Genomic DNA, 24,660 nt, shown 5'->3' with positions numbered 1-24,660 from the left:
GAGAGTTCATGTAAAATTAGTTTTTCCATGAAGTCTTGCCTTCTGTCATATCATGGCTTTTTAATTACTCCAGAAGTGGGAGCAAAGCCCCTATTGCAGGCTTATTCTCTCAGCAGAGTTCATGTGGTGGGTAAGGGTACCTTTTAGGAGCCTAGAGGAAGGTGATAGGGAATGAGGAAGAATGACAGAGGGAACCCATGGCCAAGCAATAGTTGTCTCCTCTGTGCTACAAGATGTGCACATGCCAAGAGAGCGCACCTATGTAGCAGGAAATGAGGGAGTTTAGGCCACCTCTGGCTGCTGCTGTATAAAGGGTCCTGCTATGCCAAGACTTGTGCTTTGCAAAGAAGACTCAGGTGTCCTGTGCACTAGCCAGGCATGGGAATGGAATTTCGAGAAATGGGCTGACGTCTCAAGCATCCCCTCTTCCTGTAGCACAGTTGTGCGTGTGTGAGTTTCAACCCATTTTTCCTGAGCCTTATGAGGTTACAAGTGGCCTTTTGGGGACCCCTTTTAGAATAGTGAACTCCTTTGCTCATGCCACATCCCCAGCCTTTTCTGCACCTACCATCAGACAGGGAAGAAGGGTGGACAAAATTTTATAACTTCCCCCTCACTGAAATGTTTACTAAAGGTCAGCTCTATTCACTGTGGCCTACCAGAAAGAGCTGAAATTAATTTCTTCTCCTAGTTCTAGCTGCCTGTTTGATTTTTGTACCTACCTTGTACAAACAACTCAAACTCATGGCCAAAATCAATCTCATTCTCTTCTATTTCTTGTCTCAAGAATGGTTCCTGAAAAACAAAGTTCATACTCTTTCACATGGCATCAAAGCCCCTTCATAAACTGGGCTTTGCCCACTTCTCCAGCCCTGTCCCCTGACAGTCCCCACTAGCCATTGCACACCCTAACCTCCTAGCATTGCTCCTTGTTAACACGAAAGGAAACACCTCAATGCTTATGATGGCTCTTATCTATTAAAAATGTACCACGTGCTCTGTGCTTTACAAACATTGTCTCTAATTCCATATGCAGCCCTGAAGGGTTATCCTTGTTTATATCAGTGAAGAAACACCATTGGTAGGGAATGCCATTGCTAGGATCTGAACCCACATCTGACTCAAGAGCCATGCCCTATCCCCTCATCCATGTTGTTACCACTCACATCCTTCTCTTCAGGCTTCTCTACATGTTGTGTCCTCCCAAGAGGGGCCTTCCTACCAGGCCCCATCAAGGAGGCTTTCCCAAATAGGAGCTTACCTGGATCTTTGCACATACTTCTTTCAAAGCATCGGTCACCTTGGATGATGATCCTTCCTCACCTTTCTGACTCATTCAATTGAAGAGAGTGGCTCCCTGAGGACAGGGACCTTGTCCTTATCTCCCTGGTGCCCTGAAGGAAGTCTTGATGGTCCTCTGGCACGTATATAGGACATACTGATTGATGGGAAGACCATGCAGGAACCAAGAAGTCTCTTCAACCCCAGTGCAGTTTAGTTCATCAAGAACCTACTAAGAAAATAGTTGTTGACAGTTAAATATATACACATTGATTATGCAAATAATTAATAGGTTTACTCCAGAATGAGCTGAACCTAGAGTGTAAGACTCAGTTTTAGACTAGCATGAACCTCCTCTGAGTACCTCTTCAACTAATGTTTTCAGCTTTTGTGTGAATGATACTCTATGTCAGTTATAAAGATGCTCACTGGTGGCTTCTGTATTTCCCGGGTGAGGAAGCAGAGCCCCTGGGGTTCGGGGGTGAGGGGAGTGGTTCTTAGTGTCCTGGAACATGCAGGGACAGAGCTAGAGTTGCCAAGCCCTTGGGGATTTAAGTGGAACCCTCCACCTAGAAGAGGAACTGGAGGTTATGGAGCCTTCCTTTCTCAGGCCTCTCCAGTCTCACTAAGGGCTGCCCTCGCCCTGGTCTGGGTCAGCACCAGCACAATGCTCACAGCCAGTTGCTTCAGAAGCCTCCTTAGGAGATTCTTCCCTATTCATCCTCCAGAGAAGGAGTGCAGAAGAGCAATGGCTGCACCCAAGTTAGAAGCTTTAAAAGGTGTCCTCTCTGTTGAGTAGCCACACAGAAGAGAAGAGTCGGTTGTTTAGCAGTACATGGGAGAGGTGGTCATAGTGCACAAAGGTGTGTAGGGAATGCCCCTGGTATCAACAGGTTGAGGCCAGTGCTTTTCTGTTTAATTGACTTGGCAGTAAAGTTCTAGTTATGGCCAAACAGAAGGTGATGCCTGGTAAGTGTTTCAGATGCTTTCTAGGAAAAAACAAACCATTTAATGCCAAAGTAGCTAGTTGAGATCTCACTGCCCTCTCTGGGGCCAACTTATTGGAGAGACAGATGCCTCCTGCCACTTTGTGTGTTGCTTGTAACAAGTTGACCATCTGGCCCTCCGCTTGAAAAGTCACAGCATTTTCCTGTCCCTGCTAGCTCCAAACGACAGACTCTGCAGTGGCATGTGCAGGACCCCCATGTCTGGCTACAAAGGAACCAAATGCCTATGACTGATAGGGAACCCAACAAGGAGGACCTTGGTTCCAAATCCCACATTGCTGCCAACTCTGATAGTAGCCCTCCATAATAGGAAAGCCACTTGACTTTGCAGAATACCATGAGAGTTGTGAGATTTTTCAGTATTCCTTTCTTTCAAAGAAGTCATCCCTCTGGGAGTTGGATTACAGCTGGGGAGGTGGGGATAACTGAGTTTGTCAAATGATCACCCAGAGCTTCAGTGACTTGGACTAGGGCTCCTGACTCCCAGCTGTGATGTTCCTCAGTGAGCCCCATGCCTGTCAACGGAGGAAAGCCAAGACACTCTCTCTCCGCCTGATCTTAGTGCTCCATAAACCCGCTTATGCAGCCTCTCCCTAACCCACGGCTGCACAAGGAACTGTATCTATATACTAGAGCAGTAAGGGGTTCCACAGAAGGAAGCACAACAGGCAGATGGGACTCTGTGCGTACAAGAGGCTTCTTGCCCGATTCACCAATCTGGTTCTCCTTCTCCTCTGTCTCTTTGTGCCAAGCCTCTGTTCCTTCCAGAGGAGCTTAGTTTTGACCTCTCTCCCCCTAGGGAAGGATCCATCCTCAGTGTTTCCATTGTCCTGTGTCTCACAGGCCAGCCCTGATCCCTCCTACACCCAATCCTGCCCTGCTCAGCTTAGCGTGAACATGGCCCCAGCCCTGGCTGAAGCTACCCCTAAGTCAGAAAGAAACTTCAAACGTGTGCTTCCCGCTAGTGCACAGGAAGGACAGCATAGGGAGAAAAGCCAATGAGGCAGTGAACATGACGACCACACCGTGGTTGCTATAGTCACAGGGTCCTGAATCTAGGTCCCTGGAGTGGAGCATCTTGGCTTCTGTTGAACATTATCCTACAAAGGGAAGGATATGTGCCTCCTTCTGAGGACTTGGGGATTCAACATTCTCCTTTACTGAACATTATCCTACAAAGGGAAGGATATGTGCCTCTCCTTCTGAGGACTTGGGGATTCAACATTCTCCTTTACTGATATGCTCTTCTGTGCTGAGGATATTGGTCGGTGCCACTTTATGCCCTAAAGAACGATCTGGGCTCTACACTCTGCCACCAGTTGAACAGAGATCTTTGAACCCTAGAAGTGGTTCCAAAGCTCAGAGGGAGCTCCCTGTACAGTCCCCATCTGTGGAAGCATTTTCTGTTGGAGAGCATCCTAATTTCGGGTTTAGTCATACTAATGCCTCCGTGACCCTGGAGTTCTATGCTTTGTCCCAGAGGCAGCACTTCATGCCATGGGACATTCATTTGTGTTCTCCCATCCAGGGACTGCATGAAAGGAGAGGAAACAGAGAATAAGAAGATCGGCTGCACTGTTAACTTGATGGTGAGAGGACACGGGCCCTTCCTCCTATCTGCCCAGTGGAATGGTTTCTGTCCTACATGGTGCTGGCCTTGGCCCTTCTACAGTGGCTGTTAGCCTAAGGGTTTGAGTCAGGATATCAGCTCTGTCACTGGTATCTTGGAGACCTGCACCTCATCAGTCACATTCCCACTTGGGAAAGGAACGACATGAGCTTCTCTTTGGACAGAACTCCACCCTGGCCTCTTGGCAAGGTCCAGTCAACCCTGACATACCTAATTCCCAATCTGCCTTGGCACTCTGCCTCTTTCTCACTACTTAGGACACCCACAGATCTGCCACTGGCCCCACCACACCTGGGGAGCAGGTGTGCCTTCTGGCCAGTCCTTTCTCTTTCTGGTGCCGGGTGCCTCCACGCCTGCCCTCCTTCTCCTGCCCAGCGCACCCAGGGCTTCGGCCAGCTGCCTGGAGCTCAGGTATGGCCACTACAGGTGGAAGCCTCTCTCATCTTGATGTGTATTTCCTTCTCTCTTACAGAATTTTTACAAATCTGAGATTAACAAAGAAGAGATGTATATCCGCTACATCCATAAGCTTTGTGATATGCATCTGCAGGCTGAAAACTACACAGGTGAGTGTAAGGGGTACAGCCATGCCTCCCCCTGAGGACAGACTGGACAGGGATGCACAGCTGGCAGAAGAAGGCTCTGAGCTGGTGCCTGCCAGACCTTAGCAGAGTGGTGTGGCCTGTGCGGCGCCCTCACCTCACTCCTTTCCCTCAACTCTTTCTAACATGTGGTGGAGAAAAGGCAGGCAGAAATTCCCCTTGTGCCGTCACGCCATGTCCTCTGCTGTCTGAGGCCGTTCTGTTCTCTCCTTGCCTCCTATCCACCAACTCTGAGGCCTCAAGGGTAACCTCCAAATTCTGATGTACTAGGTTCAGAGCATCCTGAGTTCAATGTCGCTCTCCATGAGCAGAGCCTTCCTGAAGACCTCCACAGCCAGAGCTATGGAGGCCACAACACAAAAATATCCACCTAACCCTGGGACTTCCAGAACTCACTGGCAGAACTGCCTTGCCATCGAGGCTCCTCCCCCTGCAACTGCACAGCAGCCCCACTTTGAGCTCCCAGTGGAGAGTACAGAGAATGTTCATCTGGCTTTCTGACAGGCCAGACGGGGATCCTTTCATTGTGTCTACAATTTAATCCATACAAAGCCTGTTCTTTTTTTTTTTTTTTTTTTGAGGGGGATGGGCAGAGGGAGAGAGAGAATCTTAAGCAGACTCCCTGCTGAGTGCAGAGCCCAACATGGGGCTCAATCTCACGACCCTGAGATCATGACCTGAGCCAAAATCAAGAGTCAGACACTTAACAACCAACAGCCACCCAGGCGCCCCAAGGCCTTTTCTAATAGAACAAATTGAAAAGCATTTCAGCCTGCCTGTCCCACTGTTTACTGAGCACTACTCTGAGTCAGGAGGGTATATGCATGCATGTGTCTCCTGCCTCATCACCTTGCGCAATAGTTCCCCCAAAATAGTCACCTTCTTCACTGTGGTGACCAGCCACTGCAGCCTAGCTCTTGAGCCATAAGACTTGAATTTGTGTGACAAACCAGGAAATTCAAGCTATTCTTGTCCATCAACATGACTAGAATTAGATGGATCTGTAGAAACACAGAATCCTTCCTTATCTCGAGATGTAAGAGATTGTTTGGCAAAGATACCACCTTTCCTGACCACACAGGTTGGCAAGAATGAAAATCTGAAATGACTGGGCTGAATCTGCCATTTTCAGTGTCTACTTCCACCCATGATTCCAGCAACTCTCTGAGAAAGTGGTGAAGTAATAGACTGATAAATTTCATGTACTATAGAGGCTTTTACTAAACTCCTCGAGGACTGGAACATGACTGAGAGGCTGGGTCAGGGATTTGGACAGAGAGAGGGTGCTGAGCCATGTCTCTGGTGGCCTCAGGAATAACATCTGAAAAAGATATAATCAGGAAAGAAGAAGATTTCTTCTGGTTTCCTGAGTTCCAAAGGGAGGCCTTGAGTGCCTCAGGGTCTTGTCCCCAGAAAGAAAGGACTCCTCGTCCAGGTCCAGTAAAGAGGCATGTGCATCCCTGGGCAGGAGGGCCCAGTGGCCGGAGCACAGGTGGAAAGGCAACAATGAGGAGCCTGGAGAGTGGCTGCAGGCAGGTGTATTTGGCTAAAACTGGAAGTGGGTTACGGAATAGTTAGAAATGGGATTCTTCACAGTCACGGGGAGTGGACTGGAGTACGGCCTGGAAGGGCAGGCAGAAGCTAGAGCTAATGACCTTGCCAGTAGGAGATGCCTACTAAGAATGAGCAAATAGGAGAGGAAAGAGCAGTGGTTGTAATTCGGTGTGACACATGCCTTCGAATTTAGAGACCCATAGTATTTAGTTGCTGTTGTTTTATATAACTGTCTCCAACAGTTCCACGTATAGGGTAAGGTGTCACTGGTCCTCTGCCCTGGGTCCAGCATCAACTTTAAGCTCCTCCAGGAACAGAGCTTCTGGGGGCAAGCCCATCACACAGTTACCACCATTTACACTCCTCTCTGGTCCTTTCAGAAATAGTAGAGATGAGGGCCATGCTGAGGTCAGAAAATGGTGCTGGAGGCATGGGGCTGGTTTAGGGTCAGCCTTGGTCAGTGCCTACCCATAAGAGCCATTCTGAGAAGGTTGGAAAGGAAGCTGTAGTCAGTGACCAAAAAGGAACCCAAGAACTCTCTGACATGTCAGTGTCTCCCAAAGCAAGGCAGCCTGTGCACAAACTCAGGTCACTGGGCCATACTTTTTCTGGAGCCCAGGATCAGTGCTCAGGCTATGGGAGGAAGGTGTCTACCAGGATCTTAGGCCCCTTAAGGCTATGGGCAGCCCCTCTATCTTACCTTTGGTATCCAGTGTCCCTGACATGGGCTGTACATGCCCTGCCCTAGCATGGTGCTTTGCCTGGTCCCCTGGCACCAGGCTACTCCTGGATCCCTGAGGAGAAGCCCCTGGACCTCCATATTTCCTGTCCCCACAGAGGCCGCATTCACTCTGCTCCTCTACTGTGAGCTGCTGCAGTGGGAGGAACGGCCGCTGCGGGAATTTCTCCACTACCCATCCCAGACAGAGTGGCAGCGGAAAGAGGGACTGTGCCGCAAGATCATCCACTACTTCAACAAAGGCAAGGTGGGTGTCATTAGGCAGGCCTTTCAGCTCTTCAGTTTCTGCTGTAATGTGTGGCATCTCAACACTGTAGGGACAGGCAGAAGCTAAGAGGGTGGTGTGTGGGGCGGTGAGTGGGTGGATGCCCATGTGTGTGCATTAGCTTTGGAGGCAGCGTGATTTTTCTCTGGGAAAAAAAACATACAGTTTAATTCTGTGGCTTGGAAGCCAATTCCAGATTGAAGGTGTCAGAGACAATCCCACAGAGCAGCTTGGCACATGCTAATGCTCCTACAGCAGGGGCTTCTGGGCCCCCACTTACATTTATTAGATTTACTTCAAGAACTGAGTAGCTTTCTAATCTGCTGTAGAAAATATAAGCTGTAAAAATGAGTGGATTTTAACCTTAGTCAAAGGAGGCCTGTCCTGCCTCTTCCTGGTACATGTTATCTTGGATTTCCCTCCCTCACAGCACAGACTGGACTTGTCTCCTTGGGGTTCTTGTCCATCGAGCTCGACTCTGGGGGATTGGCAGGCACCGTCAGCCTCAGTTTAGACCTCCCGGGGACTTGCCAGCCGTCCTGCTCCCATCTCCCAGAGGGCTCCTTGTGGGACCCTCTGACCACCTACTGTTGGCTGCGGCCATGTACTGGAAAGGCTGGTTGTGTGATCTTTTGATGCTGTTTGCTCATTATTCAGCTTTGAGTGTGCTTTAAAAAGCTGAATTTGGATCACTCAGGGAACTGTTGTGGCTGAACCCCTAACTTGAATGGAAATTGGGGTTTTTTTAATGAATTTTTTCATCATTAAAAAGAAAGCTTTAAACATTAATGGCTTTTGCCCATAAATCAGAAAATATCCATCAGTTTTATATAACATAGGAGAAATCTTTGTCGAAAGCATTCACCCATGCAGGAACCTTTCCAAACCCTTAGGAGCTCTCGGGTAACCTAGCCCAGAAAGGAGGCCCATGCTCAGCGCTTGGGCAGCCACCTGTGACAGAGCCACAGTGCCATCCCGAAGCCTCCTCTCCTTGCCGGTCCAGGGCTAGATTTAGGGCCCCACACCAGTACACTTCCAGGCCTGCCTTTCTGGCATCCAGCCCACCCGGAGCTGCCATCTACCAACATGCCCAGCAAGCCCTGCCAGCTGAGAGGGAGAGGCATGAGCACGGTGTGAGTGTGCCTGCGTGCTTTTAGTATAGTAGTTCTCTTTTCTTTCCGTGGGCATGGAGCACAGAGTGGAGAGTTAACCCAATCTGATGGAGCCTACCAGTAGGACAATGGTTTGGTTCCCCGCTTCACTCCACACTAACTAAACACTAGTGTTTAGAAAAGGACATTTATGGCTTAGTATAGACAAGAGAATCAAAATGCAAACCCTGCCCGAGTATTGTAGATGAGCAGGACAGGGGGAAGGACCAGAGGCTCCAGAGGCCACCTTCTTGAGGCTCTCCCACTTCTTCTAGCCACCCTGTTTTTGCTATGAGTTCCTGGGGGAACAGGTTCTGTGCTGAGTGCAGACCACTCAGTGAGCCCTTTCATAAGCTCATCCTCAAAGAGGTATTTATCAGATTCATCCTCTTGGGTTCATACAGAAGGTCCAGTTTCTGTGTTTCTGTTCCTCAGTACCTAATAGAACCAGTGGATAAGGCTAACCAGTTCTTGAAATCCTTCAAGGTTTTTTTTTTATTGACTCCAAAAATGCAAAACCTGGCTGTTGCAGAAAAAGTGTTCCTGTAGGGTTCTTGGTGCCAGGAGAAAAGCTACCTTGGCAACAGGAGGAGGGCAGAAAAGAAGACTGTGGGGAAGGACAGGTAAAGGGGTTTTAGCCCTCAGACTGCCAGCACACCCTGCCTCACGAGGCAGGCTCTCCGCTTTTCTTACACACACTCCAGCCTCTGTTATCTGCCTAGTACAAACAACCCAACATCCTGTGGTCCCATGTTTATTTCATGAGCACCCAGAAGGATGGAGTCAGAAGTTCAAATCCTGGTCATAGTCTAGCCCAGGGCCATTCTCTCCGGTGGTAAGGTGGTTAACCTGGGAGTCTGCCCCAAGCTGGACTGGGCTCCAGTCCACAGAGGGTCAGCACTCCCAGGCCAGACAAGGTCTAGCAGAGCGGCAGTTGAAAGAAAGAAGGAGAGGTGTGAAGATGGAAATTGGTCAGCCATCACAGGGCAGAGGGAGCAAACAGGAAGGGAAGCTGGACAAAGGCCTCTGACCCCTGCTTATCTGGCATATAGACCATTGGTACTGCAGCAGCCTTCTCTGTGGAGCTGGGCTTGGGCTCTCCTGACTGAGGGTTACTCTTGCCTATGCTCCTCTGAAGGAATGATGAATCTCTTGCTTCTAATAGGCTGTGTGTAAAAAGAAGTACAAGGACCACCATTCCGGAGTCACAGGCCTTTGCCTTCCTTTCCAGTTTGATTATAATGAGCCTGTATTGTATTACATATCAATGTAACGTGTGTGCTGTCCCTGTCAGAGGGGCCACAAGGAAGTGTAAAAGCATACATCTGTCAGAGCTGGTGGAAATAACTGGATTTCAGACATTAGTAAGGAGTTTTAGAGTTGGCTTTGCCTCCTGCCGGAAGGAAGGAGACCAAGAGAAAAGCTATAGCGGGGATGCGGTATACATGCAGCACATTTCTTCCCTGTGTTGAGAGGCAGCTCTCAAAGCTGCCAGACCCACCAGACCCACCAGGTTCCAGCCCAGTCCCTTAAGGCTGACAGAGGGTCTTCAAACTCTTGGTCCTAGCTCACTCTAAACATAATTGGGGGGTAGGTGAGAGGAGGGCTTGGAGCAGGAGGGCAAATTGCACAAATTAGGGCAGAAATGCCAGGAAGGCAGATGAGCATTGATCCCAGTAGGGGAGAAGACCTGCTTTACCTGGAGCTACTGTCAGCAGACCGAGTGCCTTTAGCCCCACGTGGGGCCCTCATCACCTAAATGAGCAGTTCCCCACGGGGCGCTCTTGGCAAGTTGGCCAGAAGTCTGTGCACAGCTCAGCTGCTTGGCCAGCCCCTATGGAACTGTCTGCCAGGCCGACCCTGTCGTGGGTACTTGGCTGACACCTGCCCAAGTGGCACTTGGAGCCAGAAAGAGGGCTGACCTGTCCCCCTTGAAAGATGCAGTATTGGGGGTGTAAGAGATTTTCTAGCCCCCTAAGTCAGAGGCACTGTATTAACTCAGGGAGCCAGAGTCTATTTAAAAATTCCCTTTGATTTGTTTTAATATTTTTAATTGGTCCTGCAGTTTGAATCCATATGGCATTAATTCTTTCAAAGGATAAAAATAATATGCTCTTTTTGAGAAACACAATCCCAAATGACAGAGTTGTCCTTCTCCCTGATGCTATTTCAAATATTATTTTTTAAATATAGTTCTTATTATTTAAACATTCATATTGAAGTATGACTGGGTGAAATTATATGATGTCTGAGATTTGCTTCAAAAACTCTGGGGGGCAATAAGTAGTTGGGGTATAAATGATACAAGACTAGCGATGAGCTGGTCATTGTTGAGGCTGGGTAATGAGTACCTAGGGGTTCATTCTTCTATTTTTCTATATGCTTAAAATGTCTTATAATAAAAAATTTTAATTAGCATTTAGAAATTGGGAGAAGAGCCTAGCTGAAATATCAAGTAAACCAATGATTCCCAATCTAACAAAACAAAGAAAGCACTATATTAAAAAGCAGAGGAAATAGGCAGTCTGGCCCTCAGTGAAGGCCCCTTAAGCCCTCCTCAGGCGCCTGTTATGTGGGCCTGTCACCATAACAGGAGCCACACCACAGAGGCAGCCTGGTACCTGACTAGGCAAGGATCATTTGAAGCCTTCTTTAAGACTGGAATATTTCTAAAAGGAAATTGTCAGGCCTACTACTAAGCGCTTGGATAGCCGCTTCCTGCTTGGCTTCCATACTTGTTTCTGAGCTTCAGTAATCTTAATTTAAAAGTCATTGTTTCCACTGATAGATGATGAATGGATAAAGACAAGGTGGTATATATACCCAGTGGAATATTACTCAGCCATCAAAAAGAATGAAATCTTGCCATATGCAACAACATGGATGGAGCTAGAGGGTATCATGCTAAGCAAAATAAATCATTCAAAGAAAGACAAATACCAAATGATTTCACTTATATGTGGAATTTAAGAAACAAAGCAAATGATTAAAGGGAAGAAAAGAGACAAACCAAGAAACAGACTCTTAATTCTAGAGTACCAGCTGATGGTTACCAGAGGGGAGAGGGGCGGGAGAGCCGTGAGACAGGTGATGGGGATTAAAGAGGGCACGTGCTGTGAGGAGCACTGGGTGTTCTATGAAGTGCTGAATCACTATATCGTACACCAGAATCTAATATTACGTTGTATGTTAACTAACTGGGATTTCAATAAAGACTTAAAAAATAATAAAAGTCATTGTTACCTTCATCAACTTACTAAATAAATCTTTATTGAGTACCTGCTCGTGCCTGGCACTGCTCTGGGCTCTGAGGATCAAGTAAATAAACGGGGTTCCTGCCTTCATGTAGTTTATCATCTAATCGAGACTCATACAACAGAAAAGTAAATACTTTTTTAAGATAACTGGAGAGTAATGAAGCAGAGAATGGGTGGAGAAGTTCCTGTCCTTGATGAGGTAATCAGGGAAAGGCCTCTTGGAGGTGGAGAGAAAGCTCCACCGTGAGCTAGAAAGCCACAGCACCGTGTGTTGTGTTCCGCAGATTCATCTTGAGCGGATGTTCTTTGTGACAGATGAGCTGCAGGGGGCTTTTGGTTGTGCCCTCTGATGTGTTCCTTATGAGCTGGGGCTGTTCTGAGGATGCCTGAGGTGCTGAAGCCTTGTCTTTCCTTCTGACACAGAGCTGGGAGTTTGGGATCCCATTGTGCAGGGAGCTGGCGTGTCAGTACGAGAGCCTCTACGATTATCAGAGCCTCAGCTGGATTCGGGTGAGCTTTGCCCCTTCCCCTACCCCCACCCTGACTGGAGGTGCTGACACTTCCCTGGCATCACTTTCTGAGTGAGCTCTGAGTGAGCATTCACTGTGGGCCTAGCCCTGGTTTAAGTGCTGTGGACAGTACCAGAGAAGTGGAGGCCACAGCTCCTGCCCCCAAGACCCTTGTAGTCTCACTGGGGAACTAAAACACACATCTGACCAACAATGGTATGATCCAGCCCCCAAGAGCCACTGGTGCTCAGGGAAGGGAGAAGCAGCATATACAGGATAAGATGGGAGGTTCAAGGAGGAGGTAGCAGCTCAATTTCATGTAGAAGCTTTTCCTAAATGATTTTGTTCAGGGATGCTTCATCTGAAAACTTTATAAAATCTTTCCATGCTTTGGCTTGTGGTCACTTTCAAGCACCTTGTTCTTACTCCCTTCTTTCATGCTAAATATTCAAAAAGTAACTGAAATGTCCCATAGACTTCAGAGGTCTCTACCAAACTTTTCTGGTTGCTGGTGCTGGGTTCTGAGTCATAGTAGCTGCAAACTTCATTAGCAAAGAGAAGTAAGCAGTCTCACTCTCCTCCTTGCCATGTTTCCTGCTCCAGGTGGGGATTTGGGTCTACATAATAGATGTGGTTCTCTAGAAGTAGTTTCTTGACTGGTCTTTGAAGGCCACTGTCTCCCTGCAAGCTGGCTTGATTGAGTGTATTAGAGCTATCTTCCCAGTCAAAATTCAGTGAGTTTTCTGAATGTGAAGCCAAGCCAACCAGTACTAAGAAACGTACTGACCTTGGTAATACCAGACATCATGGATATTAGTTCAACTTTTAAAGTTTAAAATCTCTTAAAGAGGAACAGTACCAGTGATCCTGGCAACTGAGACTTTCTCGCTGTGATTATTAGCCTCTTTAGTCAGATGATGGATGAACAAGAGCAGTGCAATTGGACTGATGGAAAACGGTGCTGAGAATAGCTATTAGCCACCTATAAGTAACACCAGCCAGAAGTCACTTGGTGTAGTGAGTATCAACCAAAACCAGAAATCCAAAGGGGTGGGAGGAGTCCATGCTCAGTGTGTGCCCCTGAAAGACAAAGAAGCCTGGATCTGTGTGGGATTGGGTCCACCCACTGGGTAGGAGAGTTTCCTCTTCCATCAGGCAGCAACCTGGGGAGAGGCTGATCATGGCCAGGGACTCCGTTCTACATGGTCTGTGTTGCCATGTTCTGTTTCCAAAAGATGATGTCTATTGGGCCTGGGAGAACTTGCTTTGGACACCACTTAGCAGTCAGGCCAACCTGAAGGCAACTGCCTTTCTCATTCACAGAAAATGGAGGCCAGCTACTATGACAACATCATGGAGCAGCAACGCCTGGAGCCTGAGTTCTTTCGGGTCGGCTTCTATGGCAGGAAGTTTCCTTTCTTCCTTCGGGTGAGTCCATTCAGGTAGTCACAAGAACTTATATTTTACACATAATTCATTTATAACCGGCTTTTTTTTAACCTTTCTCCCTATTCTACTGAATACTCATTTTGAAGGACTAACTAGTCCACAAAAGGCATTTGGCTTTATTTAACAGGACTGACTGCCAACTTTAGACTTTGTTTTACTCTGCTGTACTATTTTGTAGCTACCTGGGATATATGACGGTGATTTTCTTACCAAATCAAATTCCTGCAGGAAATGACCAGGGTCTGAGAATGTCCCACAGGTATGTTTAGAAACCTTCTAACTTCAAGTTTCAGTGCCTGGAATCCTTCATTGTGATTATTCTCAGGCAGATAGGACACCAGTACAGCCCTGACCTCAACAGTAGGCTGACCTCTTGGGGTTCATCATTTAAGATGATGGCTCTTCCCCCTGGCTGCACTGTAGGCTATGCAACCAAGCTGGAGAAACTGTTGATTTGAGAGAAATTTGTGGGAGCTGCCAAATGGGATCTGGCTGTGGAAAGCCTTTTCTAGGCAGCCAGTTCTCTGGCCCAGGATGGTGACAGCCATTTCTCCCCATCACTCCCTGGAAGGCTGAGCTGGGGTACCAACAGAACGAAGGAAAGACTGAGCATAGATATACAGACACCAGTTGAACGTTGTGATTCTCTTTATTCTGCAAAAGCCAGAGGCTCCAGGAGAAGTCATCCTGGGCTTGTAGGCTGTAGCCCAGAGGGATTCACTGTGCTCAGCTGACCTAAATGAAGCTGTGCTGATGAAAGGGCCTTGGGGCTGCAGTTGAGACCTAAGACTAGCTCTGACTGTCCCCAGTCCCAATATGTCACTAAAGTTCCGTGTCTATAAGTCTCAACAAGCAGCTGGGAATGTTCATAGACTCTCTTTAATATGTTTGGGATCCTGTTTTATCAGAAAGATTGCTTTAGCCAGTGAGCGATGATGAGCTTGATACCACATCACAGGTCAGTTGGCCTTAATGGCTCCTTAAAAAAAAAGAAAAAATAAAAACAGTCTGCTAGCAACAGAGTCCAGGCTAACCACATTTCAGATGTAAAGCAAGTCAACTTGCACATTTCCTAGGCAGTAAACATTCTAGGCTAAAAAGAAAATTGACTTCTGTAGGAACTAGTAATCCTGGCAGGGATAGCAAGCTCACTCTGCCTAATTGTGACCCCCAGGAAGGCTCCAATTCCATTCCACAGTAGCCCATTTCTAGCAGCAGAATGTAAATGGGGAGAGGGTCTCCCCAGGAGCAGGGAACTTGTTCACTCCCTAGGGACCATCTACCTCAGGCATTTCAGAAGTGGCCTCTTTGTTGCCCCCACCAGCATAGATCATGCAAAAGCAGTGGAAGTAGAGGTCAGCAGAAGGGAAAGAAGGAATCACACAAGAATCAGAAACCAAAAGTATCTCTAGGAAGTCCTTAGACAAACTAATGATTCTGGCCTTGTGACTTATTTCTTTCTCATTTTGTCTGCAAATTATGCTTTATTGTCATTTTATTTTCCTTGTTTAGCCCCACAATTTGTATATCAGAAACCAGATTTTACTCTAAAACGTCATTACTTTGGATATTACAAAATCAGGCCCTGGTATCTTCATTTCTGTCCCTGCCAGAGATGAGGTCTCTGTCACGGTTTGCCCTGGCTTCCACCACACATGCTTACGTCACAGGGCATCTCAGTGTCTCAGGGCACTCAGCACTTTCTGACAAGTAGGACCTGGCAGGGGACCTGCCTCTGGCCCATCCAAACAATGCTTGCAAGAGACAGTCTGAATGTGCAAATGGGGTTTCAAAGGTGCCGGTAATGGAGGAAAGAATAAGAGTGGGTGTTAGGAAGTATCACCCATCAGTCCAACCCCGTCTCCACACAAGGGGCAGTCCCTAGGAGCTGTGTTTCATGCACACAAATCTGCCTTGCAGAGCCACATGCTGCCTTCTCTTCCCTCTGCTGCTCAGCTCATGTGTGGCAAATGGAATAAGTCCCAGTGGAGGTAGCTATTTGCTTGGTAGATGGCAAGGACCAAGTACAAAGCAGTGGCAGCCAGATCTGTCTCACGTAAGGATGCTGGGGCTTTCACACAAGCAAACTGTAAACCGACAACCAGCCTCAAGGTCAGCGCTGTGTGCCTTCTTCCTGCTGGGTCTCCCCCAGAAAGCTAGGCTATTTCCTCACCTTCCTTGAACACATAGGCCATCTATTACTTTAGCTCTGTCAGCTTGGTTTCTCTGGACCATCTGCCTCCCTTGCTTCACAAATGTGATTATCTACTCATCTGCATGGAGACAGGAAAACATCCAGCCCTCCCTTCTTGGGGGATTTTCTGTTTCTCTTCATTTGACCCATGAACAGATACTGGTGAGGACTGTACATTTGCGAGTTGATATGAAAGACCAATTCTTTACAATTTTCTTTGTCAGTTCTGCTTATCAAGCAAGGGACTTAGAAATGTCTCTTGTCCTTTGACTATCGGTCTGTTCCACTGGAGAGGCCGTCCTGCTCCTCCCGGCCTTGACTTCCCTTCTGGTATTGTTATTCATTCCGATCCATCCAGACATGGGACCCAGCCTTAGCTGAGTTCTCCCATAGTAAAAGGGGAAGTGGAAAGGGGGCAGAAATCCTATTCCAAAATAATCTAAGGTCCTCCGAAGCCTGGCCTGGGATCATCCATGTACCGGTGAGTGTGCAGCTGGCCCTGTGGACCTGTCTCTCTTCCTCTGAAGACATGCCAGGAGCGGGTGGCAGGAGGGGGCAGCTGCCAGTCCCTGATGCCACTTTGTCAAAGTGGCTCTTAGGCAGCTGGGCAGGTAGACACATGTCACCAGAGGTCTGGACATGTGTTCCATTCACTCGGGACCAGCTGTGAAGTCGGTGAGCAACAGCGTGGAGGGTGCCTGACCTCAGCCCGCTAGCAGAAAACCTGAGACCTAACTCAAACCAAATATGATGTAACACAAGGTTTTAAGAAATGTGTAGTTAGGATGATGTCAGTTTGTTCTGCTGATGCAACTGCAAAGGAGTGTATTGCCAGTGCAGTAAATAATTACTGAATACCTACTGGACACTGGGCAATATGTACACTGTTTCTCCCAGCTAATAAAAGTGTCCTTCAAAAGCACGCACCCAGTCACCCCCTTGTTAGGACTTCTGTGGTGGCACCCCCAGCGATCACTCCTTGGCACACGCCTGCAGGCATCTTCCTCACCCTCCCACTAGCTCTCCACACATACCCTCCTCCCACTGCCCCTTTTCCTGCCCAAGCTGTTGTTGCCCTGGTTGTCACAGTACCCACACAGAGTGCCCTTCGCCGCTCCTCCCTCGTTGCTGACCCACGTGGGCCTTTCAGGACTCTCTTCAGGCATGGCTTCTTCTAAAATCCCACTCTGCACCTTGCACCCCTTCCTGGGTAAGGTGCCCTCCCTCCTCCAAGCTCCCCACAGCCTGTGTCCTGCCTCCAGGCTGCTACATCACAATGCAAGCCTCCCTTTTCCTGTCCCTCTCCCTTCTGGATCATCACTTCCCCTAGGGCAGGAACTGAGTGCTGTGTGACCCATGACTGTCACAGGGGGCCCTAGGACATGCTTATTACATGCGTAGCTATTGACACCCCTGTGGAGATGGGGGCTGGAGGCAAGGCAGAGAGCAGGCTGTCTTGTTTGTGACAGAACAAAGAATACGTGTGCCGGGGCCATGACTACGAGAGGCTGGAGGCCTTCCAGCAGAGGATGCTCAGCGAGTTCCCACAGGCCGTTGCCATGCAGCATCCCAACCACCCCGACGATGCCATCCTGCAGTGTGACGCCCAGTGTATCTTTTGATGCTTTGTGGGGGAAGGCGGGTTGGGGTCCTAGGAGGTGAGGTCCACCCAGTCAGCTGCCCCCTGCTGTGTTGTTGGCCTTACAGGCTAGGTTACCCATAAGTCCTGAACAGAGTGTGTCCTCATCACTGAACCCACACTTAGCAGAGGCAGCCATGGTATGCCCTTAGCCGTGGAGTGCCTGAAGCAGGGCTTTAGGGGGGATCTTTATCCCTAGGCTAGCTGTTACCATTACCTTAGTCCCCACCTTGCCCTATGAAGGACCTGCCTAGGCATCCAGGAGCAGTCACCCAACAGGCTGATTTGGGGTTCCACCAGGACTCTTGCCCCAGGGGTAACCACCACTCTGTGCCCTGCTCTGCTCCTATTTGTCAAGAAGACTGAGGTACAGCCCTGGGGGTGGGGAAGGATGGGGAGAGCCTGTGGTTTTAGTGGCACTTGGGAGTCTGGTAGCAAACACTAGCCTGCCCCCATCACCCTCACACAGCTTCCTTGGAGACCTCATGACAGTCACCATGATTGTACAAGCTTGTTCCAGAGAGGGGAGGGCAGGTGGACTCCCATGTTATCTCTCCACAAAGACCCCCAAAAGTATTTTTATTAAAAGATTGTTCTGCAGGAAATACAATTTACCTACAGTGGGCAGGCCCCAGCTCTTACAACTTTCTTGCTCTTGCAGGGTGGGCACCTGCATTCTCCTGACACCTCTCCCTTCTTTCTTGGCTGTTGACATCTCACCTTAGCTGAGTGCTCAGGAGATGCTGTGCTAGAGCAGGGAGAGGGTGCAGATAGGGAAATTTGGTCTAACTGTGCTTGGGTCTCGTCTGCACCTCAAGATGCAGCTGGTGCTACCATTCGGGAATAGGGGCTGGGGTGCTCATTTCTCCTTTAGCGGATGACGGGAGTCAGTACTCAGATCCATCTCTCTGGCAAGTCTGGGTTTTCCCTTCACTTCCTGCCCAGACTTGCAGATCTATGCGGTGACGCCCATCCCAGATTATGTGGATGTCCTGCAGATGGATAGGGTCCCGGATCGCGTCAAGAGTTTCTACCGTGTCAACAATGTGAGGAAGTTCCGGTACGACAGGCCTTTTCACAAAGGTCCCAAGGACAAGGAGAATGAATTCAAGGTGAACAACTCTAGGAAAGCTGGGGCGGTACTTGTAATAAGGCAAGGGGCAAGCCCCACTTTCTCAGGATCTCGTCACTGTGTCATCCTTCAGGCAGGCAGGTGTGGCAAAAATTGCTCACTGGCCTGTACCTCCTTCCAGAGCCTGTGGATCGAGCGCACCACATTGACCCTCACCCACAGTTTGCCCGGCATCTCTCGGTGGTTCGAAGTGGAGAGGAGGGAACTGGTGAGACACGTTTCAGATGGGGCTGATCTTCAGCCCTGGCTTTGGGGACCTTTCTCTAAGGACTGAAGACAGAAAGCGAGCGTCAGCCACCTGCCTAGCCTAGGTTGCCACAGGCCAATCCTGTGCCAGGGGCTTTGTACACCTTCTCTCCTTTAACCCTCACAACACCCCTGGGCAGCAGATACTTTTAATCTCCCAGTTTACAAATGTGGAAGCTATTCCCTGAGGTTTGGGAAGCCAGGGCTCTCTGACTTCAGAACAGGTGCTCTTCACTATTTACTGTGCTTCTGAGTGCCTACAGATCAGAAGAGAAAATTCAAAAGAGGTCAGGGAGTCTTAAGTCCACAGGAACAAGGGTGGGAATCAGCATCACTGGTCTTGGATCCCCACTCTCGGGACCGTGCTGAGGGAGGGGTTGTCATTGTGCCTGGGACGACACCGTGTGCTGTATGCCCTCAGGTGGAGGTGAGCCCTTTGGAGAACGCCATCCAAGTGGTTGAGAATAAGAACCAGGAGCTACGGGCCCTGATCAGCCAGTATCAACACAAACAGGTGCACGGCAACATCAACCTGCTCAGCATGTGCCTGAATGGTGTCATCGATGCAGCTGTCAATGGGGGCATTGCACGCTACCAAGAGGTGAGCGGGACCCTGGGCCAGACCCACAACAGGCAGCCTTGCTGGGAAGGCACTTCTCAGGCTCTTCTTGAGACTCCGGCCTCCTAGGGCAGCCTTCCCAACTCGCCCTCTCCTAGCTGTGCCTCCACTGACTGAGTGTGGTCCTGGATGAGGCTTTAAGCTCCCTCCCACTCCCCGTTTCTGCGGCAGGGCTCTCCCATGGGACCTTCTCTTCTTTTTTATTCCCTCAACTCCAACAGATGGGTAATCCCTCTGATTATGGAAGGTGGTAAGTGGCCTCCAGGAGGAGCCCTGGAGCCCAGCCCTGCAGGAGAAGCAAGTTGTGGGTGGCTAAGAGACTGGCCCCACACCCTGGCCACCAGCCCTGCCTGCCCTACCCAGGCCATCCAGGCTCCCTGAGGGACTGGGACCAGCATCCAGGCTTAGATTATTTGGCTACCTTCAGTCCTTCTTCGGCACAAAATCCACACCTGTGATTGCAGGAGGTTGGAGCAGGCCTGGCTAGAGATGGTGTATCTGTGAGGAGGCAGAACCTGCCTTTCAAGTGGCACCTGAGACTCAGGCTTCCTGGGCCCCCTCTAAGCAGTAGTCCTGGGAGGAGTCTTCCTGACGTAGCCTTTCCTTTCACAGGCCTTCTTTGATAAAGATTATATCACCAAGCATCCGGGAGACGCAGAGAAAATCACCCAGCTCAAGGAGCTCATGCAGGAGCAGGTATGTCTTGCAGGGCTTAGAGGCCAGTGAGCGGGAGGGAAAAGCTATGCACCGCAGGACGACTGCAGTTCTCAAGGGCTACCCTCTGGCTTGCAGAGTGGCCCTGTCTGTCACCCTAATAGGTCCATGTCCTTGGAGTCGGGCTGGCAGTTCATGAGAAGTTTGTGCACCCGGAGATGCGGCCTCTGCATAAGAAGCTGATTGATCAGTTCCAGATGATGCGGGCCAGCCTCTACCATGTAAGCCGACCCCTGCCGGGCCCCTGCTGCAGTAGAACCGGCTAGCATTTCCTGCAGAGTGCAGCAAGCCAAAGGAAGGGGGGAGGGGCGGGGAGCGCAAAGGAAAAGCTGCTCCCACCAGAGGGGCAGCAGGCAGAGGTGAGTGCTCTATCAGAGGAAGGATGCCCAGGATCCCCTCATTCACTCCCCTCCCTGAGGAGGAGTCAGATTCAAGGGCAAAGAATGTTTCTCAAGGTACTGCGCTGGTGAAGAGAGGTTTTCATATGAGGAGAAAAAGAGCTAAAGTATATGGCCCACATGTAGACATCCCTTTGGAGATGTTCTCCATCCTGAGAACCTACAGAGGTAAGGCATAACCTGAGTCAGCCCTCTCTCCCCATCTCCCTCTTTCTCTTCTTTCTCTCACCGTCCACTTGCCCTCTCCTCCCCGCTCCCTCCGCCTTCTCTTTACCTTCCCCTCTGTCTCCATTCCATCCTTCCCTCCCTCTTCCTCCAACACATCTGGTGACCCAGACTCCCATCTGACAAAGCCTGGGGTGAGCAGTATTTCTGTACTGGCTGCTCTTAGAGGGCTCAGCCGGGTTCTGAGCCTGCCCCAAGCTCCAGAAGTTCTCCCTGACTCTGACTTGACCCTTTGGCCTCCACGGCAGAGTCTGGCCCAAGGACTGATGCACACAAGCAAAAGGAGACCTGTATTCCAGGACTAGGGTTCAGTGGTCTGGAGCCCCCTGTTTATATACTCTCACACCATTTTCAACCATGAGGCTGATTCCAAGTGTTTTCTAGAGAAACTTACCTGCTAAACAGGTTGGCTGCCAGATCTCAAGGGGCGTGAACCCCGTTACCTGTGGCAAGGGAAGCAGGGCTGTTCGGTGTGGGGCAAGGCCATCAAGGACAAGGGGTTCCTCTTCAGGGATGAGCGCTGGCCCGAGAGAGGCTGGACCACTCAGATTCAGTGACCCTGACCTGTTGGGGTTGACTTGCCTTGGTCTTGATGCCGGAGCTTCTGGTCATCTCGGGCTCCCAGGGCAGGTCTCAGCCGTTCCTGCACAGGTAGAGGTATAGCACGAAATGGAAGAAGAGAGAAAGGAGCTCGTCCGTAGTTTGACAAGTGGGCACATCCTCCAGAGGAAAGCCCACAGGGCCTGGAATGCCCCCTTTCTGTGATGATCCTCCCACGGTATTTCAGGGTGAAATATGCAGAGAAGGGGAGAGTCTGGTGGGCACTCCATCACCTCTCGTTCCTGGCTGGTCTCTGCTGCATGCAAACTTCCCCATCACCACAGGCAAACTAAGCAGGCTAGAGTCTGGCCACTGGGGCAAGGGATGTCCTCCACCTTCCGAGGCTGTTGGGCCAGAAATACTCATCCGCGTACATCTAAGTCTCTAGGGCAGTGAGGAGGTGTCGTCTCCAGTTCACCCTTCTTTTTCATTTCAGCATGTTTTGGAAGAAGGGGTTGGAAAACCTGTTGCTTCTTCAGGCCAAGCTCAGAAGCATCCCCAGTAGGACTTAGGGCCCACAGATGGTGAAGGATTGAAGAAACCTTGTGCTTTGTTTCTCCAGAGTCACAGACAGGGACACAGACCAATGTGCTGTCACCCAGGAGGGTTTGGGTTCAAAATTGTCTGCAAAGATATCTATCTACTTAATAAGAATGTAATCATGCTAAAATAGAACTATACTATTTTTCAGCGACTAACATCAGGATTTGGGGTCCTATCTCCCCCATAGACTGTGTCACAGGCAGCTTAACCCAGGTCACTAAGAGCTGGGCCATTTAGCAATCCAAGAAACCCAGTTTATGTAAGAGGTGCCCACTGACTGACAGCTGATGATCACCTCTTCCTCTCTGGCTCTTAGTCCACTAATTCTGTACTGAGAATGCCTGGTAACACACTTCTGTGAACTCAGAGCAACGTCAGCCTCTTCCAGATGTGTCCTCTTAGTGGGGTCAACCCCAGGCCTCTGGGTCTCTGGTCTAGACTCCAGTGCAGTTAGGAGGGTGTTTAGTCGTGAAGGGGCCACTGCCCAAAATGTCAGCAGTTCAGGCTCAGCCAACAGTATCGGATTCTCTCTCTGACATTTTTACCACCAGCCTGCTCTTCCCTCTCACCCGTTAATTACTTAGTCATTCTTTACTCTGATGAAGGGGCATTCATTTCTCAACAGGAGTTTCCCGGTTTGGACAAGCTAAGTCCTGCATGTTCAGGCACCAGCACCCCGCGGGGAAATGTCCTAGCATCCCATAGTCCCATGAGCCCTGAGAGCATCAAGATGACCCACCGGCACAGGTACGGCCTTAGGGCTGGGGAGGGTCCCCTCCACAGAGGTAAGTCTGGATGTCAAAGATCAGAGCCAGGAAGTCTGAAATAGTAGGTGTGTGGACTCGCTCACATGCCCTCTCACCCATGCACACAGCAAACACACAGCTCCTGCCACAGGACCCTTGCTCAGAGCCAGTTATCCGGGCTGACAGAGGAGTGTGCATGGTACCGTGAGAACACAGAGGAGGGGGCATTTGGGGTAAGTCTTGAAGGATAAGTAGAAGTCTGTGAGGCAGAAACGAGCTCGGGTTAGGAGGGTGATGGAACAAGATCCGGGCAAAGGGACTGCCATGTGCAGGCGCCCCAGGAGGTGGACAAACCGACCTCGTCAACCCCACCAGCAGAGTCTTGTGGCTGGAGTACAGGGTTCTGGGGCATGGAAGGGGGCCAGTTCTAGCTCGGAATGAGCCGCCTTCCTTCAGGCCTTTGGACCCAGTCCCAAGGGGAATGAGGATCCCCAGTCGGTTTTAAGAGAGAGAACCGCATAGTGAGGGGGAAGCACATCAAGGCGTGGCTCCTCTGAACTCAGGAGTCCTGGTCTGTCTGGGCTCAATGGAAGTTACTCCAAGCAAGCCTCCAGGGCAGGAAGGCCAGGTCAGAGGAGGAGGCAGGGAGAGGAGCCTCTCCCTTGGGTTTGTTTTCCAATGTAAGCAGTAAATCAGCATAGACTGGACCTCCATAAAGGAGAAGGAATGAATGAATGAGGGGCTGTCTACTATTGATAGAGGAGAGTATTGGAAGGATTTAGAAGGAAGCCAACAGATGGTTGCCAACCAGCTATTTTGGTAGCTTGCCCATACCAGGAAGACACCCCTGACCTAGGAGCAGATCCCAGCAGGGGGTGGTTGCTGGTTCAGACTAGTGCTGCATAGCAAGGGGACCTGGAGTCTTCAACCTGATTCAGCATATGATTTTCAGTTGTCCTAACTGAGAAACTGCTGATGTCATGAGACTGATTGGCCATAAACCATTTAACTACAGGTAGAGACTTCGCCAGTCTACCCTTGGCCCTCGCAGACCAGGGGAACCCTGAGCAGCAGGTGAGGGTTCACAACTGCTCCAGGACTCAGATGGGCATAAGAATTAGCTATGAAACCCTCCAAGCCAGTGTTGGCTAAGGCTTCACAGACCCCTTCACACTGTCCTCCACCACCTAGCAAAGTTTCTCAGCTCCTGGCCTGACTCCTCCGTATTTCCCACTCTTGTTCACAGCCCCATGAACTTGATGGGCACAGGCCGCCATTCATCATCCTCTCTCTCCTCACACGCATCTAGTGAAGCAGGAAATGTGGTGATGATGGGGGACAGCTCCATGGGCGAGGCTCCGGAGGACCTATACCACCATATGCAGGTACCAAAGCTGTCCAAGGAGAATGGGCCAGGGCACCGTACCTGGAGGACTCGCCTTTCTGCTGGCTGATCTGGTCTGAGGGCTGGCATCCCTGCCTAATTCTCTAGTTTCTGAATTCAGAACATCCAGAGCCAGTAAAACTGCCTTCTCTCCGCACCACCCATGTCACAGTTCCCAGGCTTTATTTCCCAAGAAGGAAATCTAGCTTCAGGCCTGGTTGTTCTTCAAGATCCCATTGGAGAGATCCTCCTCCAAACTGCCCTCCTTCCTGGCGTTCCTGATGGCTAAGTCCTGCATCCTCTATGGGCAGCATCACTAGAGTCGACCCAACAACCCTGCTCCATGGGTGGTGTGGGTAACCCTTAGTGCCAGCCACCAGCCTGGCCTCCATCAGGACCCAGAGTACCACATCAGATACCGGGTCTGGGCATCTCATGGCATGAAAAAGCCAACTCTGGGCCAGTCCCACAATCCTGGCCATTCAGACCTCTGTCCTGCTGATTTTTCTCCCTTTGCAGCTCGTGTATCCCAACCCCAGGTACCAGGGCTCAGTCACCAACGTCTCTGTTCTGTCCTCGTCCCAGGCAAGCCCTTCTTCCTCCAGCCTGAGTTCCACTCACTCAGCACCATCCCAGATGATTACCTCTGCCCCTTCCAGTGCCCGAGGTAAGGAGGGCAGGGCGCTGCTTGCAGAAGGGCGAGGAAAGGGCCTCATGAGCCCCACTAGTCCTCCTCTCGTTTGTGGCTCTGTCTTTGAAAGTGGCCCTGTGACTTA

The 24,660-nt window shown here is 49.9% G+C and overlaps 1 protein-coding gene across 1 annotated transcript in view; it reads left to right on the top strand.

Moving 5' to 3' along the window:
* DOCK3 (dedicator of cytokinesis 3) overlaps positions 1-24,660 on the top strand; it is a 558,375-nt gene that overhangs the window by 522,435 nt on the left and 11,280 nt on the right. The window contains 14 exon segments of the mRNA XM_088022140.1: positions 3,817-3,877; positions 4,391-4,484; positions 6,912-7,060; positions 11,910-11,996; positions 13,319-13,423; positions 17,108-17,249; positions 18,223-18,389; positions 18,531-18,617; positions 19,077-19,256; positions 19,887-19,970; positions 20,093-20,209; positions 22,380-22,501; positions 23,747-23,885; positions 24,404-24,551. Coding sequence (XP_087878266.1) covers positions 3,817-3,877; positions 4,391-4,484; positions 6,912-7,060; positions 11,910-11,996; positions 13,319-13,423; positions 17,108-17,249; positions 18,223-18,389; positions 18,531-18,617; positions 19,077-19,256; positions 19,887-19,970; positions 20,093-20,209; positions 22,380-22,501; positions 23,747-23,885; positions 24,404-24,551 — 1,682 coding nt within the window.

This window comes from Eumetopias jubatus, unplaced genomic scaffold (assembly GCF_037043125.1).
Source record: "Eumetopias jubatus isolate StellerSeaLion01/CBP00866 unplaced genomic scaffold, mEumJub1_p1.0 scaffold_1, whole genome shotgun sequence".
NCBI lineage: Eukaryota > Metazoa > Chordata > Mammalia > Carnivora > Otariidae > Eumetopias > Eumetopias jubatus.
Note: the sequence above shows the minus strand (reverse complement) of the source record. Positions and strands in the feature narration are given on the sequence as shown.